Below are 18921 nucleotides of genomic sequence, written 5' to 3' on the forward strand. Positions count from 1 at the left end.
TATTTCACATAATAACTGGTGCTTATGCTGTACAAGTCTAACAAGAGGAGCTATTGATGAGTGGGTCTTTGGCATGGAACGCTTTTGATGCAGTTTTAAGTAAAATTGCACAGTTTATAGTTAGACAGCAGAAGGTACACTGTTAACCATAATTTTAACAGGAAGATCTTTATTAGCATATTTTTTTTTACACAAGGGTGGTTGTGTTTCACCTAAATTGCCCTTCAGTTTAGACACTGAAGCAGATATCACAGTTGATCATGCAAATAAAAATCTTTTGAATCTTTAAAATATTTCTCCCCCCACCCCCCACCGCACTGCGTCAGGGTTAAGGGGATAGAGAAATGAAAAAGAGAGGTTTCAGTGAGAGCTGGGATGAAGCTTTCTCTCCTGGGTGTCTTTTTGGGGTTTCTTGTACTTTTTTTCTTGCCACATCAGTTTAGTTAATCAGACATCAGACCAAAGCCCTCCTCACCACCATCACCACCAACCCCCCCCCCCAAAATCCACGCTAATCAAGGGACTTGGAGCTGTGTCTCAAAGCCACAAAAAAGAAAATAAAGAAAACAAGGTAGCCCTGGCCCAAGGTACATTCAGCTACTGACTGAACGGAGTTTGCCGGAAGGAACAGAGGCAAAGGTGTTTTCTCAGAGAACTTTGACTAAAACACTGAGACAAAATGACCTACAGTTCTCCTTCTATTAAATGGGTAAGAGGATTAAAATCCAACCCCACAGAGATATGTTTATTCATGCGACCTCTTACAACCAAATATAATAATTGTCTGTAATTGCAGCTTCAGCACCCACCTCATGCTCTGACATGGGAAACAGCCATCAGCCGGCTCCCGTTTAATCCACCTATTATGTTGACTCATTAACTTTGCTCCACAGTTTATTTCTTCCTCCATTATCAGCCCCTGTCAGCCGCAAGCACCCCGCAGCACAGGGGGGACCTCAGGCTCTTTGATTGATCACCGATAGATTGACATGCAGATTAATTTAATTAGAATCACCTCACTTGAGAAATGAAAGACAATGGCAAGAGGGCTAATAGATCTGCTCTCATAATGAGGTGAACCTCCAGAGCCAAGGCTGAGGTTTTCTGATTTATTTTTGCTCAATTCCCCGGTTGCTTGGAAAGACTCGTGCTTTAATTGCTCTTGGTTTTGAGACGCCTAAGCCCCTGAAGAGGTGAAACGTTTTACAAGGATTGGCACATACTGAGGCCCCAGTTTCTGAGGAAGACTTTTCTCCAAGTTGGGGAAAGGGGACCCTGACTTCTAGAGCCTTGTGCAATGCTACGATTTCATCACCTGAGTTGGGCAGAGGGGGAAATGCTAGGCCTGGGAACCGTATGCCCTGCCTGGCAAAGCACCCTGCCCCCAATCCTGTAGACCTCCACCTATGGTTGCCATACTTAAAAGTTCCACTGTCCCCCTCTTTGACCTAAGGGCATCCTGGCAAAATATGGCGGATTCCCTTCCCCCTTGCCTTCAAGATGGCAACCAAATTTTTTGTTGTTGTTGTTTTCCTTCGGGCCCTCCCCTCTGCGGACCCAAAGCCCTGCTCCTTTTATCAAGGATCTAGTATTTCTCAGATCCATGAAGCAACACTGTGGTCATCCTGCCGTGGGGTCTCCCAGGGATGACTGCTGGGGAGGGCTTCTGTGGGATCCCCTCCACCCTCCCTCAGGGTCTTCACCTTGACCCCCCCAGCAGGACTTGGACCCTCGCCTGATTTTATTTTTTATCTCTATTTTGTTAAAATGCAAAGTAAACAATTAAGAGAGTCCATTCAGGGACTCAGGGTATTCTCTTTAGTCATTGTGAAACCCAAAATTCCAGCCAGGGCAAGTCATTCATGGAAGGATGCAGTAAGTTTGAAGCAGTAGTTTGCAAAGTGGTTTTTCTCTTTCTTCATGATTGATCAACCAGATGTGACAGCCTGAAGTTTCTGTGTATGTCTCATCAATTGTAGGTTAATTTAAAAGAAGAAGGAAGAGGAGGAGGAGGAGGGAGAGGAGAAGAAAGTTCTCTATTCTTCTATTTTCAAAAAGTACTATGAGTGGTGGCAGAGTCTATATTATTTAAAGCAACGGAAACTCACTTTTCTTTTTAGTTCAGGAGATGACTTCGTGGGGCATTTAAAATTATGTAACAGAGCTGGGTCTTTCAGAGAAATTTTGATTTACTGCAAGACCACAACTGAGTGGTCACTGGAGTCGTTAGCTGAAGAAACTATAAAAGGAATGACAAACGGTATCTGTTCGCAGTGTCAGGAAATACAGAAAGTGGTTATTCTAGATGTCTGTCTTAAGAAAAAAAAAGGCAATGACAATCCACCATGCACCTGTAAGACTGAGTGCTACAGGCTTAAAATATTCAGTATCATTTAAAGACCCTGTCATCTAATTCCTACATTGAACAAAAATATCGAAACGGTTAAGAAAAAAAAAAAAGAAAACTACACCCTATATGTTTAAGAGAAGGATCACCAAGACCACATGTGCAGTAAGATCATTTCATTGAAAGACCAGTTACAATTGGAGAAAGATGATACAGAGAACCCTCATACCTTTAATTTCTAGAAAATAAACACCTAATACGTTCCTAAAAAACTCATAACACGGGCCTCCCTGGTGGCGCAGTGGTTAAGAGTCCGCCTGCCGATGCAGGGGATACGGGTTCGTGCCCCGGTCTGGGAGGATCCCATATGCCGCAGAGCGGCTGGGCCCGTGAGCCATGGCCGCTGGGCCTGTGCATCCGGAGCCTGTGCTCCGCAACGGGAGAGGCCACAACAGTGAGAGGCCCGCATACCACAAAAAGAAAAAAAAAAACTCATAACACAACATATTTTAACTTCCCTACCCTGTAATAATTTCTTTCATTCCAATTTGGAAAGGATCAGGCTATAGTTAAATAAAATAAATGCTGCAATTAATCCACAGAGCAACTTGTAAAAAAAAAATCTAATAGTGAGATGCAAAGGGAACACTGAAAAGTCCTTTGAAAATAAGCCTATAGTGGGAGGGAAAAGGGCCTTTACAGTTTAAACACAAGATTAATGAGGTGCTGACACATTCATGCAGGCAAGGGGACAGATGGACCTGCCAAATCTTCCACCTTCCAAAAGTGTGTCAACAAAACCCAGCTTGAATTTGAGACAGATAAACATGGAAAATGATTTTACACTTGGACTCGACCACCCCTTCCCTTTCAACCTCCTTCCTCACTCCCCTGACCCAGGGTAAGATAAGGAACAGGTATATTTAGAATTTTATGATATCTGTTATAATTAAAACTTTACTCTCTAGTATTGTACTAATACAATAATCACACATGTGGCTGTTTAAATTTAAATTAAGTAAAATTTAAAATTCCATTGTTCCCAAGTTTCCATAGCCACATTTCAAGTGGTCAGTAGCCACATGTGGCTGGAGGCCACTATAATAGACAGGGCAGTTATAGAACAGTGCAGAATATTCTACTGGACAGTGCTGCTATAGAATGGTTTTGAAATAAATTGTTCCAACTTATTCATGTGGATGCTCAATTTATTCCTCCTGAAATAAGTATTCAGCCAGGTGGACATGTTTAGGGTTGTATACATATATATTTTTATCCCTGTATTTTTTGGAAGTAAATTTCTATTTGGGGGAGGGGCATGGCTTTTTAGTATAGCAATCCAGAGATGTGCTGATGAATACCCACTGTGTTCCATGGTATCTTCTGTTTGCATCCAACCCTCCAGGTGAGGGGATAAAAAGGGCGAAGGGAAGTTCACAGGTATCCACAGACTTTGGAGATTTTACAATGAAGTTTCTGACTTCTTGGCTCATATCAGTGGTTCAGAAATTTGCTCTGTTATATCCTGGATCTAAATTCTCTGAGGGTTATTATTTTTACTATCTACCCCCACCTATTTAGAATTAGAAAGAATTCAACACAAAATTTATGACTTTTGACTCTCAATCTTTCCTAGCTGATGTGTCTTTGGCCAGGTAACTTAACCCCTCTAAGCCCCAGTGTCCCTGACTCTCAAATGGATATGATAATAGTACCTAACTCATAAGGTTACTGTGAGGCTTATATTATTTAAAGTGGTTAGCATGGTTCCCAGTTCTTACAGAGCAAATGTTAGCAGTGGTAGCATAGTTGTTGCTTTGTTGGTGATCTCGTCAAAAAGTTCAAGAGCCTATAAACTGTTATTTTAAATACAAGGCTACAGAAATTATTTCTTCTACATTCACTACTCTATCAGTTTAACACTGAAATTTTACAAATTTAAAGACCTTCGTGCTCATGATATATAATTATATAATTTAGACCTCTTGTGAATTGCAAGTTTCAATGGTTTATGTAATTTTGCTTTCTATAAACCATTTTCCTATTGGCCTTTTACATTCTAGGCTTGAAATGAAATAAAACCTTACAGCTTTGAAAACAGTTCATAAATTTTCTGCATCTTATCAATGCAGTCTAGTTTCCCCAATACTTCATTTGAATGAGGGGTTCTCTGAGAGTTTTCTTACTGGTAATTATTTCCTTGCTCTCATTCCTTAGGTTGTCCCTCTTCCCTTCCTATCAAGCCGGAGACCTTGTATGTCTCAACTATATTATCTCAGATTCATGAAGCATGATCTCTGTCTCATGAGCAGATTTTCAAAAAGACACAAGCAGCTAAATTCAGTCATGAGTGGCAGATCACATTAACAAAAGTAGCAGCTCATGTGGAAGAAGGGGTTAGGACAGAAGCAACAAAAAGAGTTGAAATCTGCATCTTTAAATATTTCTAGAACAAATACAGCGCTGGGGGAAAATTAAATCATAAAAATATTTTCACTGTTTAAATTTAGAATATTTTGGTAGGCAGTACCTCCCTCTAAACTATAACCACTTTAGCAACTTAATTTTGAAAAATGATTTAAAAACTATAAATCTTGGTTTTCAATGCTAACATATGATAATTCAGTGTAAGGAAATTAGTGCTAAAGTTGGTCTATTACATGGCTTCCTTACCTTGGGGTTTAGCTTATTCTATGTTTGCACTAATTCAGAGCCCTTAATAATGAGGCATGAAATGCATTGACCAGAAGTACATGAAATAAAAAGGCATTAAGCAACATTCCATGGAATAATACTCGGCAATAAAAAGGAACAAGCTATTGATACATCTGGATGAATCTCCTGAGAATTATGTCAAGTGAAAAAGCCAATACCAAAAGGCTACATACTGCATATTATGGGCTGAATTTTGTCTCCCACAAAATTCATATGTTGAAGTCCTAACCCCAGAACCTCAGGATGTGACTATATTTGGAGATAGGGCCTTTGAAGGGGTAATTAAGTTAAAATAAGGCTGTTTGGGTGGGACTTAATCTAATCTGATTGGTGTCCTTATAAGAAGAGGAAATTTGGGCACACAGGTGTTCATGCAAAGAGGAAAGACCATGTGAGGACACAGTGAGAAGGTGGCCATCTGCAAGCCAAGGAGAGGCCTCAGAGGAAACCAAACCTGCTGACACCTTGAGCTGGGACTTCCAGCCTCTAGAACTTTGAGAAAATACATTCCTGTTTTTAAGCCACCTGGTCTGTGGTATTTTGTCACAGCAATGATAGCAAACTAGTACACTGCATGATTTTATTTATTTATTCTTGAAATAGCAAAAGTTTAGAAATGAAGAACAAAGTAGTGGTTGCCAAGGATTAGGGACAGAGGGAAGGTGGATGGGGCTACTATAGAAGGACAACAGGAGGGATCCTTGTGTGGACAGAAATGTCCAATATCTTGACTGTGGTGATAGACACACAGACCTACACATGATAAAATTTTATAGCACTAAAAGCATACACACACAGATGAGTACAAGTAAAACTAGTGACATGTGAATAACATGGATGGATTGTATCAATGTTTATATCCTGTATAAATACTGTATAGTACAATGTAATATTGCTCAATAGTTTCGTAAAATATTACTATAAGGTAGACTGGGTAAAGGATACACAGGTTCCCTCTGTATAATTCTGAACAACTGCATGTGAACCTATGATTATATCCGTAAAAAAAAATCGACTAAATAAAAGGCATCGGCAACCAGAATGTCCTTCAATAGATAAATGGATAAACAAACTGGTAATCCCCAGAATGGAGGATGATGCAGCAAAAAAAAGAAATGAGCTTATAGTACCCAAAGCAATCTACAGACTCAATGCAATCCCTATCAAATTACCAATGGCATTTTGCACAGAGCTAGAGCAAAAAATTTTACAATTTGTATGGAAACACAAAAGACCCCAAATAGCTAAAGCAACTTTGAGAATGAAAAATGGAGCTGGAGGAATCACGCTCCCTGACTTCAGACTATACTACAAAGCTACAGTAGTCAAGACAGTATGGTACTGGCACAAAAACAGAAATATAGATCAATGCAACAGAATAGAAAGCCCAGAGATAAACCCACACACATATGGTCACCTTATCTTTGACAAAGGAGGCAAGAATATACAGTGGAGAAAAGACAGCCTCTTCAATAAGTGGTGCTGGAAAAACTGGACAGCTACATATAAAAGAAAGAAATTAGAACACTTCCTAACACCATACACAAAAATAAACTCAAAATGGATTAAAGACCTAAATGTAAGGCCAAACGCTATTAAACTCTTAGAGGAAAACATAGGCAGAACACTCTATGACATAAATCACAGCAAGATCCTTTTTGACCCACCTCTGAGAGAAATGGAAATAAAAACAAAAATAAACAAATGGGACCTAATGAAACTTAAAAGCTTTTGCACAGCAAAGGAAACCATAAACAAGACAAAAAGACAACTTATGGAATGGGAGAAAATATTTGCAAATGGAGCAACTGACAAAGGATTAACCTCCAAAATTTACAAGCAGCTCATGCAGCTCAATATCAAAAAAAAACAAACAACCCAATCCAAAAATGGGCAGAAGACCTGAATAGACACTTCTCCAAAGAAGACATACAGATTGCCAACAAACACATGAAAAGATGCTCAACGTTACTAATCATTAGAGAAATGCAAATCAAAACTACAATGAGGTATCACCTCACACCAGCCAGAATGGCCATCATCAAAAAATCTAGAAACAATAAATGCTGGAGATGGTGTGGAGAAAAGGGAACCCTCCTGCACTGTTGGTGGGAACGTAAATGGATACAGCCACTATGGAGAACAGTATTCAGATTCCTTAAAAAACTGAAAATAGAACTACCATATGACCCAGCAAATCCACTACTGGGCATATACCCAGAGAAAACCATCATTCAAAAAGATACATGTACCACAGTGTTCATCGCAGCACTATTTACAGTAGCCAGGACGTGGAAGCAACCTAAATGTCCGTCAACAGATGAATGAATAAAGAAGATATGGCACATATATATAATGGAATACTACTCAGTCATAAAAAGGAACAAAATTGAGTTATTTGTAGTGAGGTAGATGGACCTAGAGTCTGTCATACAGAGTGAAGTAAGTTAGAAAGAGGAAAACAAATACCGTATATTAAGGCATACATGTAGAATCTAGAAAAATGGTACTTATGGACCCAGTGGCAGGGCAGGAAGAAAGATGCAGACGTAGAGAATGGACTTGAGGACACGGGGCAGGAAGGGGAGGCTGGGACGTAGTAAGAGTGTAGCACTGACATAAACACACTTACCAAATGTAAAATAGATAGCTAGTGGGAAGCAGCCGCACAGCACAGGAGATCAGCTTGGTATGTTGTGATGACATAGAGGGGTGGGATAGGGAGGGTGGGAGGGAGGCTCAAGAGGGAGGGGATATGGGGATACGTGTATGCATATAGCTGATGCATTTTGTTGTACAGCAGAAACTAACACAACATTGTAAATCAATTATACCCCAATAAAAATGTATAAAAAATAATAAAATTTCAAAAAAGGAATGAGCTATCAAGGAACAAAAAGACATGAAGGAACCTTAAATGCAAGTTGCTAAATGAAAATAGCCAACCTGTAAAAACTATATACTGTATGATTTCAACCATATGACATTTTGGAAAAGGGAAAACTATGGAGATAGTAAAAAGATCAGTGGTTGCCTGGAGTTTGGGAAGAGGGAGGGAGGGATGAATAGGTAAAGCACAGAGGATTTGGGGGGTGGGTGGGGAATGAAACCATTCTATATGATACCGTAATGGTAGATACATAACATCATGAGTTTGTATAAACCCAAAGAATGTACATCATAGTGAGTCCTAGTGTAAACTATGGATGTTAATTAACAATATTGTGTATCAATATTGACACATCAATTGTAACACATGTATCACACTAATGCAAGGTGTTAATAATAAGGGAAACTGGGGAGGGGGTATTAAGGGAGTATATGTGATCTCTCTGTACTTTCCCCTCATTTTTCTGTAAACCTGAAACTGCTCTACAAAATAAAGTCTACGGATCAAAATTCTACCCTCTACTTCACACAGCCCACATTCTACATCCAACCTGTCTACTGAACTACTCTTTATAGTCTCCTCCAACAAGTCACAAGGGACCCAAGAGATCAGCCAATCTAGTGGCTTCCAACTACAAGTTTTCAAATGTTGTACTGGGGACAACATTTCAGAGAGGGCATCCTAAATTCATCCATAGTAAGGATGCATACCAAAACATTCAGTAACCTTCCTTTATTGATATGGGATCATAACAGTTCTATGTGGAAACACAGTTATCTCATGCACACGTGAAGCTCTAAATTGGCAGTTTCACATGGCTTTGACTAATTTTAAAATAGACAGTGTGATTCTTACTCAATAAATGCAATTATGTTGAAAAATATGTCACCACAAGACCTCTGTAGGAGAAAATCACAAAAGGAGTCCTTAGTAGTTATGATACTGCAAATTTGTCCAATGCCTCCTTTTACAGCTTGGAAAACTGAGGTCCAAGAGACTTAAAAACATCCTCAAGGCCATAGGACAAATTAAGAGCAGAGGCAAACCTGAAGGGAAACTTCAGACTCCAGGTCCACTTCTCTTGCCCACAACAGCTTCTGGCCTCTCAAGACAAGCTCCTGGCTTAGGCCCTCTCTCCCCTGCTTCTGGTCTCTTCCAGTACACTTCGCTGTGTCTATCTGGCTGACCACACTTTAGGTATTATTTACATAAAAATGGTCTGCTGCAGTTGGGTCTTCATTAACTCTGTCCTTTAAAATATCCTTGACTGATATGAAACGAGATATTCTCTGAAACCAGCCTGATTGCTAGTTTCTATCTGGTTGAAAGAGCCCAAATAACTCATTAAAAATTATGGAGGACGCATGAACCTACAGGATGTAACAGAGTGGAACTGCAGGAGTGAGGGAGCGAGTAGCTGCATTAAATCCGCCCTTTAAGGCTCAAGGCAAAAATCGCTCTTCTTTTAACAGTAAGACAAGAACAGACACTTCTAAATCCTCAGATTCTTGTGCTAGACTAATTTGGACTATTGGAAACTAGACTCAGCTTCTGTCTCCTGAACTGTGACACACTGTAGACATAAAAAGCTCATCATTGATCTGAACCTAGTTTCTCTCTCTCTGGATCAGGATACTTTTGATGACTCTTGATGGTGTCATTAGCATTTAACTGGTGCTCTCCATTTATGTGTTCCCATTGGCCATTTTAAGTAGCAGTAAGCCCAAACATACAGAACTGCCATGCGTGCTCTCTGCCGATGGGACCGTGGCACACAGGTATGGAAACTGGGAGAAAGAACGTAGCATATTAGTCATCAGCTCAGTTTCCAGGGTCAGACAGTGCTGAGTTTGAACCCCGACTCCATCATTTACTAGTCTGTAACCTTAGATAAGTCATTTAATCATAGGAATAAGTGCCAGGCATTATTCTATGTACTGGAGAAGCAGCAATGAACAAGACAAAGTATTCGCCCATCAAGAGCTTAGTTCCCATTGGGAATAAAAAAGGGTTTTCAGACAATAAATAAATAAGCAATGAAAGCAAGTTTTGGAATGTGACAAGTTCAAAGAAGAAAATAAAATGAGGAGAGGGTTGTGACGCCTAGATGGGAGCTACTTTTGAGTGGATGATTAGGAAGGCCTCTCTAAGGAGGTGACATGTTAGCTGAAATCTGAGTAATAAGAAGTATCCAGCCATTCAATGATATGGCAGAAGAATTTCCAGGGGGATGGAATAGCAAGCGCAAAAATCTTGAGGCAGGAATGAGTTTAGTATATTTGGGGAAGAGAAATGATGGAAGAGAAAGGCGGCCAATGTGCCCATTTGGAGGAAAGTAAACAAGGGGAAAAGGGTAGAAAAATAAATAAAATTATACATGTAAAACACTTAGTACAGGGTCTCACACATACTAAGAGCTCTATAAGTTACAACCTAAAAAGTGGAAGAATATAAGAATACCTTCTGTTGGTAAGTCTCAGTAGGTATAGGCATCCTCAGAACCGATATCCATTGGCAACACTGATCAAACCAAACACTTTTACATCTATCGTTTAATGTATTTTACATTTTTTTCAATAGCAACTGTACTTAATGTAGGAATATATTTCCTCCTAGTGAAGAGCTACCACTCATCAAATCCCGTTCATAAGGATTCCTTTTCAGTGATGCATATTTTCTGCCAAGGCCCAGCATAAGGCTCATGCCAAAATACATATTTGCCCAGTAAGCCGTAATGGTTTAATATATCAGGTTGAAAATCCACCATTTGTATTTACCATGTTATGTGAATTAATCCTGTATTCTGAAACTATCATTAGAGCTGCTTTCAGTATAATTAATCAGCATGGTGCATCTTGAAATTCTTCTGTAGGAAGAGAGGGATGGCAGCTCGGGCCCCTAGCGTTCTGTTGGTAAAGAATTTAATTGCAAGATGTGCTGTTTGTCAAAATAATATAAGACAGGGGGCGGGGGACAGTGGGAGAGAAATAAAAGGGATAAGAATATTTCCTTCTTTATTTAAGCGCCTTTAAAAGCAGACCGAAACTGCAGGGGTTGGGCATATATTTTAAGAATCCTCTAGGGCCTCCCTGGTGGCGCAAGTGGTTGAGAGTCCGCCTGCCGATGCAGGGGATACAGGTTCGTGCCCCGGTCTGGGAGGATCCCATATGCCGCGGAGCGGCTGGGCCCGTGAGCCATGGCCGCTGGGCCTGCGCGTCCGGAGCCTGTGCTCCGCAACGGGAGAGGCCACAACAGTGAGAGGCCCACATACCGCAAAAAGAAAAAAAAAAAAAAAAAAAAAAAAAGAATCCTCTAATCATACACTGTGGGCTTCTGAATAAGTAACGAGGATTCTCCAAAATTTATAGAATTCACCCAAAAAGGGGGGGCAGAGAGCTGCCTTTTAATGTCATTTACCATGTCATCATTTTTGAAAGACGAGACATTTTTGGTGGGAATTTGGGAAGAATAACCGGGTCATTTCTCCTATTTCCGAACCCCTCACTCCAAATGACTAGTAAGTGAAAGAAGATTGTTCGTTTCCTCAGATAAACGTGAGATAAACATGAATTGGGGCCTTGCCCTTCTCTCTGCTCAAAAAATTCTTTTGGCTTTTCTCAGAATGAGTTATTTCTTTTTTGCGGTACGCAGGCCTCTCACTGTTGCGGCCTCTTCCGCTGCGGAGCACAGGCTCCGGACGCGCAGGCTCAGCGGCCATGGCTCACGGGCCCAGCCGCTCCGCAGCATGTGGGATCCTCCTGGACCGGGGCATGAACTGGTGTCCCTTGCATCAGCAGGTGGACTCTCAACCACTGCGCCACCAGGGAAGCCCTAGGATGAGTTATTCTTATCCATTATCTCGGAGCTTAAAAGTCCCCTCCTCAGAAGTTTTCCCTGGTCACCTGCTTTAAAGTAGGTTCCCATCCCTGATCCCACACTGGTATTCTCTCTCATAATATTCTGTTTCACTTCCTTTACAGCAATAATTAAAAATTTTAATGATGTGTAATTATTTGTACACAGAATAGCAGCTGATGGTAATCGTTCCTTATATACCCATTTTCTCTTCTTCTTGGGTGGTACAACTAGACACTCTCAGGTCCCTCAGTGGTTACACATGGCTGTGTGACAGACTGCTAGCCAGTAGAATGTGGGCAGATTTGACAAGGATCACTTCGAAGACCAGGGTTTAAGAAGTCCACGTGCCCCCTGCATGCACTCTTTACCCTTCAACTGGATGGATGGAGACAACGACGTTCTAGGGAATGGTGGAGACACAGGTCCCCAAACTACTTCATGTATAAGATCTGCTCACCAACCAGGAACACCTGGCTTGTACCATTACATTAGCAAGAAATAACCTTCTCTTGTTCATGAGCCATTAAATATTCTTTGGTCTATTTCTTACAGCAGCTAGTATTAACCTAACTAATAGACCCTGACTAGAATATAAGTTTCATTAGGGCAAACACTCGGTCTTTTTTGTTCATCACAGTACACTCACCACCTCCCATGTCAATAAATACTACTGAGTGCAGGCATGCATGCAGGAACAAAGATATCTTACATTTTTGTTCACATGTAGTTACAGAGCTAACATTTATACACAGATAGAGATTTACATCCTATAGAAAACTTTGTTAAAGAGATAAGATGAAGCTGGAAATTTACTTCCCAGCCTCCAGGTATTATGGTATCTACTGTGATGACAGCTTGTACCCAATTCTTATTCCTCCCCTCAACACCCCACTCTGCCAGCCCCAACAAGGAAAGCTATTGATAAGGATTTAAATCTTAACCTTGAATTGTCTAGCTCCTGTCAGTTAAAAACCAGACCTGTGACATGGCTTTAACACAGTCCTTTGACATTAGTGTGTTTTTAGTGTCAAGATGAAGAAATGGGCTCATTTAGTCACAGTGAAATTCTCCCTGTCATGAGCTGTCTTCATTCACAGCTTTCCCTCCTTCTCTCTTCCTCCCCATGTCCCCACACCCGCCAGAACTGAATGAAGCCTGTATCCACCGTTATATTTAAGCAAGTTTGTTACCCTAACCACAGCCTGGGGATTTCAAAAGAAAACATCCACTATAAAAAAAAAAAAAAGAAAAAGAAAAGAGATTGTACCAGATTCTCTACAAGGTTTATTCCATACTGCCTTAAAGTATGAACACAGCCGAGCTCTACAGAAAGTGATTAATTTCTTGAAAACGCTAAGGTCACACTAATTGACATGACCTGTGTAATTAAGCAGTCTCTGTTTACACACCAGAAGCTCAGTCGCTGTGAGTCTGAGTTTGCTTGACAGAAAGTCTTTACGTGTCAAGAGATCAACAACCTTTCTTATGTCCTCCTCAGTCACCTACACAGGCCCCTGATTGCTGTTCAGAGGAGACACGCTCTGGCATGGCTGCATGACGATCAGGCTGGCCCGGTAAGCATACAAAACGGGGTGAGAGAAAAAGCGGTACCCACGACAGGTGGGGGGAGCCCACTGAATTGGCAGAAGAGTGCCTTCTCACTCAGATGTCTCCAGGCCTCGGGTTTTCAGTATAACGGGGAAAAGTCACATTGAGATGTAAAGAGTAGAACGGAGTTTTCTCGTGCCAAAATGACACTCTCTCACTCCCCCCACCTGCTGCCCAGAGGCAGCAGTGCCATCAAAATAGTTGAAACCAGCTTCCCAACTAGCGTTACTACGAGAAAAACGATGGAAATCAATGCCTATTCATAGGAAAAGTCCCACCAATGTTTCTAGGACACACCTCTGTCAGCCAGGGTAGCTGCAGGGAAAACTAATCCTCCCACTCTTGGTTTAGTTCTAACAGTTGGGAACTTCAGTGTGATTTCTGAACAGAGCTCTCTGAGCTGTCAGGGGCCCCTGGACTCAGGCTTCATTTGGTGAGGGGTCTTTCTGGCCCTGGAGAACTGGCTAAAACCTCCATCGATTAGGTGAAGCGCAGGCAGTTTTCTGAGCGACAGCTTCTTTCTCTAAAGTTCATATGAATAAACACGGACCAACACTGTGGCTCTGATCAGAAACAGTGCTCAAGTTCTTCCCCTTCCCCACAACTCCACGCACTGCTTGATGAGCTTTGCTGGCATCCCAGTGTCCCTCATGCAGACGGTATCCTTAGGTTCTGTTCAGGGCAAATACCCCTTTTGAAAATGCTCCTCAGCTTTCCCGGGATTCTAACACATATTCACGGGTAGCCACTGGGGCTCTCAGATGTCGAGAAAGCTCTTTACGGCCTCACTAAGTATCTGCCTACAGGCTCTGGACAAGTTATTTACTGTCCCATGACACTAGAGAACATCTGAGTCTGACTGGGTTGAATCACTGCCTCACTACTTAGTAGATGGGTGACTTTGGGCAAATTGCTAAACTTCAGTTTCCTCATCTGTAAAATGGGAATAATCCCTATTTGCACATTCCTAAACCTTATTTGCATATATTGTGAAGATAAATATGATAACTCATGTAAAATACTTAGCACAATACCTCTCACATAGTGAGTACCCAATAAATGTTAGCTTCATCATCATCATTACGGACAATGTCCATATTCATACATCAAGGTACACACATGGACACATATAGTCATACATATGTCTACGGAACACCCTGAAATGCAGAAACAAATGTCAACAGTCATCTCCCCAGCACTTAAGGCAGTTAGGAATGAACCCAGGCAGGGAACACAGGAAGAGAAGCCAGCTTGGGGTGGAGGCTCATGCACACAAAAAACCCGAGGCTGACAATGGAGTTTAGGGCTCATTGAGTTTAAGTTGCTAGATATTTCCAGGGAGAGTCAGAGGTCATCAGGTATAGGACTAAACCAGTGATTCCCAACCAGGGGCAATTCTGCACTCCCACCCCCACAAGGGGACATCTGTCAATGTCTGGAGACATTGTGGTCTGTCATGACTGTGGTGGGGGGATGGTCTCTCTACTGGTATCTAGTGGGTAGAGGCCAGTGATATCTACTAAACATCCTATGATAAACAGGACAAATCCACCCCCCCCCAAACAAAGGATTATTCAGTCTGAAATGTCATTTGTGCCCAGGCTGAGAAACCCGATACTGAACTAATGACCCAGCTTTAGTTTATAGCAAATATTCTCTCCAAAAGCTTACATTTATATTTGATCATGTGCAAATTAGTTATGCTTACAAAATACTGTCTTTTGCGAACTCAGCAGAATATCATTTTTACTCCATTTTACAGTTGAGGAAATTGAGGTTTTGCAGAAATCTAACTCATGCCTCCTTGACTTAATAGCCCTTATGCTAAACAAAGAATAACTATTTTGTCTGTAAAAAATAAAGCATTCTAGATACTCTCAAAAATAATAGACTGAGTTGGTTCTCATCTCATCCAAGAGCTACATTCCTATAATTCAAAGCTTTCAGACATTTCACTGGCAGGTCCTGTGAAGAAAAACAAGGCCCCAGAAGTCTTACACACATACTCTTTTAGATTCCTGGTGTCACCAAAGTCCACCTCTAACTCTTCTGCCCTGAGAAGCACAGTAAAGTTGATCCCAGTATTCATAAGGCATCACACATGTCTACCAGACACGTTTATTACACATCGATTGGTTCGTGCCTGGATATGCCTCGTTCTTAATGCAAGTTTGGTCAAAGGAGATCTATGGCCCATTTCAAGGCCAAGGTAAGTGACAACACAGTTTGTACTGAAACCCAGCCTCATGTTCCAAGACACTTAGCAACACATACTTAATAGCATCACATGTTTCACCAGCAAAACTGACTCCAACTCAACACAAAATGTCCTGGGTGGGAATGAAAGCACCCAAGTCTACCCACTTGGTCAGAAGCTCCCCAGGAGAAACATTTTCCAGAACACTAGGAATCTAGGGATTCTCCCCATTGATCTGTCAGGACAAAAGGTGGCAAGGCCAAATGATTCCCAGAACTGCTTCAGAATCTCAGGAGAGAATGTCTTCTTTCTACTGAATTTGTTCTTTCATGAGACTACTGAGTCTCACCTATTAAAAATAGTCATCTTGTGGGAGGGAGGGAGATGCAAGAGGGAAGAGATATGGGGACACATGTATATGTATAACTTATTCACTTTGTTATAAAGCAGAAGCTAACACACCATTGTAAAGCAATTATACTCCAATAAAGATGTTAAAAATAATAATAATAAAAATCATCATCTTGGAGACTAAGAGATCTTGACATCCAAAAATCAGTGCCCAGAATCATCCCTTCCCTTTCTCCCATCGGAGAATATACAGCTAAAATTTGTCAAGATCCTCTCAGAGATCATATATTTCAATCTACACTTAAAGCAGACTAACTATACCTAAGAACATACCTTAAACACCATGCCATTTTTCACGGACAGACCCCATGGGCATCCATAGATGAATCATTACTCTGGCGGAGAAACTAACATTGACCATGCAAATGAGTCAGTCATAAAATTAGACGGAGAGCAACACAAGGGTCTAGAACCTTGCTACTCAAAGTGTGGTCCATGGCTTTGCCATCACTTGGGAGCTTGTTAGAAAGGTAGAATTTCAGGCACATCTCACGCCTCAATTAGCATTTTAACAAGATCCCCAGAGGATTCTCAGCACTTCAGGGCTTGAGAAGCATGTATCTAGAACTTAGCAACCCTTCCTAAAACCCAACCAGCATGTCTGTGTCTTGGAAGTTAACACATGTATTTTCACATCTTTTTTCCTTTAGTAAATGTATAGTTATATGAGGTTAACATACCACTCATGCTTTAAATGGTGGCCGATATGACTGATGCTTGAAAACATTTACATGTTGCTGTACAAGGACATTTCTGAAACAGACTGAGTGTCACCCATACCGCCCTAGATACGCTCTGCTTCTTCAGGAGTCCATTTTTAATAGATAATTACTGACAACAATTTCCAAGATTGGAAAAGGAAAACAGAGAGAAAGGAAGGAGGAAGGTGACATCATTCCAAAACAGCACAAAGCTCCTATTTACCAGTTTTCTACCTGTAGAACGTTCGGCAAAGGATGCATCATTTTGTATGTACTTCACTTAACCTTCAGTGGTTTAAGCTTATGAGTCCATTTGGGAAGCCAAACTAGGCTCAAAGGGTACCGTTGCTTCAACCAGTGAACGCAGGTGGCTCAGTCCTAATTCTTCTCTAATAAAAACAAGAACTTCTAGAGTACAGAGACCTGGGGACCCAAAGTCTCACCTGCTCTTCACCTCTGGGAAAACAATGATACTCTGTTTCTTCTCCACCTAAGACTTTTTTACCCTCTCCCAATACTCATGTCATTATTGAGGTATAAGAAAGACAAGACAGACCCACCTGGAATCTCCGCATGTCACGTGGGTTTCCCGCATTCTTTAGGCAATTTTGGTTACACTTGAGGAAAAATTTCAAGAAGAACCTGTGAAGAAAAAAATTACCACGGTTAGCATTTCAGTCCTGACACAGAAGGGAAAAAAGTAGTAAGTCACTTCTGGGTCATGCATTCTATTCTCTGCACGTTTCCTGAAATATTCAGAATGATGTTAGAGCCAGTATTTTGTTTAAAGCTTTAGCCTTTGTTTTGAATCCAAGCTGGACCTTCTTTATGAAGAGAATGCTCTCTGTGCTGCCAACAGATGTCACTAAAGAATTAAGCCCCAAGGAAGTATTTTCACTCATAAAGAGGGTAAGTCTTCCCCATAATTTAAGGCAGGGTCCAACTGGAGATAACTGCCTGAGAATTACTCAGAGTTCCCAACAACAACATGCAATTTAAGCCCCGTAAATTCACAGATGATGAACCGGCAAGATACACGCTAGATGAATGTAAGGAGATGGTAAACACTTTTTATCTTAGCATCTCCAAATAAAATATTCTAATTAGGAGTACTTATGAGAAGTAGGTAAGATTCACATACTGACTGAAGTCCTTTGGCTTCTTGAACGTATCCCATATGTTTTTCTTACACGCATGCTATAGGCAAAAGCTATTTGTGATGGAAGAAGGAACATCCTGCCTCACTGCCACCTTGATCTCTGAATTGATTCTAGAGTGAGATCCATGGGTTTTACTGGCTAGGGTGACCAAAGGTCCCAATTTGCCAGGAATAATTCTAGTTTACACCAGCTGTATTAGTGTAAGTGTGAACAGTACCCACTTTAACTTTCAAAAGTGTCCTGGTCTGGGTGATAAACTAGATGAGTTATTTCTATATTTCTTAGCTGGCAGTTGTTAAAGTTCATCACGGAAAGGCAGCCAGGATCCAAAGTGTCCAGTTAGGGCATTCTTGTTGGCCACCTACAATTAAACCTCTCCACCCCACTATGTTTGGGGAAAGAGGCATTTTAAAAGCTGCCGAAAGTTCTTCATTCCTTTTTACTTTTAGTGCTGTGAATTTCAGGCCCAAATATTTTCCCAAAATATTACATGGCATTAAAATGTTGATTAGTTAAATTCTCATAGGAATTTTCTTGTCTTCACCTTTTTTCCACTTCAAGTCTACACTGGAGTAAAATCCCTACTTCAATACACATAATTTGTGAAGAACTATCACTCCAGGATGCCTCAGTCCGGACTTAGCTCTGAGTACAAAGCCTATCAACCAAATAACACCTCTGTAATGACAGCATAGCACAAAGATGCATCAAATTCAGCCAACTTCTGAAAACCAAACTGAGACATATCCCAGCAGAATCTCTCTCCTCCCTGGTCTCTTAGAATCTGCCAAGAGGGAAGTATAGCGTGGGAATAACTCTTTGAAGAGAGACAATGACTTTGTCAACCCAAAAATAACATTTTAAAATGTAAACATCTTCCTGAAATGGCTCTTTCAACATCATGCAACATTCAACTGCTCATCAGTAAAAGCCGGCTTCTGAACAATCCTTCATCCCTACTTCCAGGTTCTCTCCACAGAGGCTAAAGTTTATCAACATTTTGAACAAGACAAATGACTCATGAAACACTGCTG

The 18921-nt window shown here is 41.0% G+C and overlaps 1 protein-coding gene across 4 annotated transcripts in view; it reads right to left on the bottom strand.

Moving 5' to 3' along the window:
• The window catches only part of EBF1 (EBF transcription factor 1), a 395537-nt gene that overhangs the window by 126259 nt on the left and 250357 nt on the right, over positions 1 to 18921 (bottom strand). For all 4 annotated transcript variants that reach the window (XM_060093734.1, XM_060093733.1, XM_060093732.1 and 1 more), the window contains exon 7: positions 17288 to 17369. In XM_060093734.1, coding sequence (XP_059949717.1) covers positions 17288 to 17369 — 82 coding nt within the window. The remainder of the gene's footprint in view (positions 1 to 17287; positions 17370 to 18921) is intronic.

This window comes from Mesoplodon densirostris, chromosome 3, assembly GCF_025265405.1.
Source record: "Mesoplodon densirostris isolate mMesDen1 chromosome 3, mMesDen1 primary haplotype, whole genome shotgun sequence".
In the NCBI taxonomy this organism is placed as follows: Eukaryota; Metazoa; Chordata; class Mammalia; order Artiodactyla; family Ziphiidae; genus Mesoplodon; species Mesoplodon densirostris.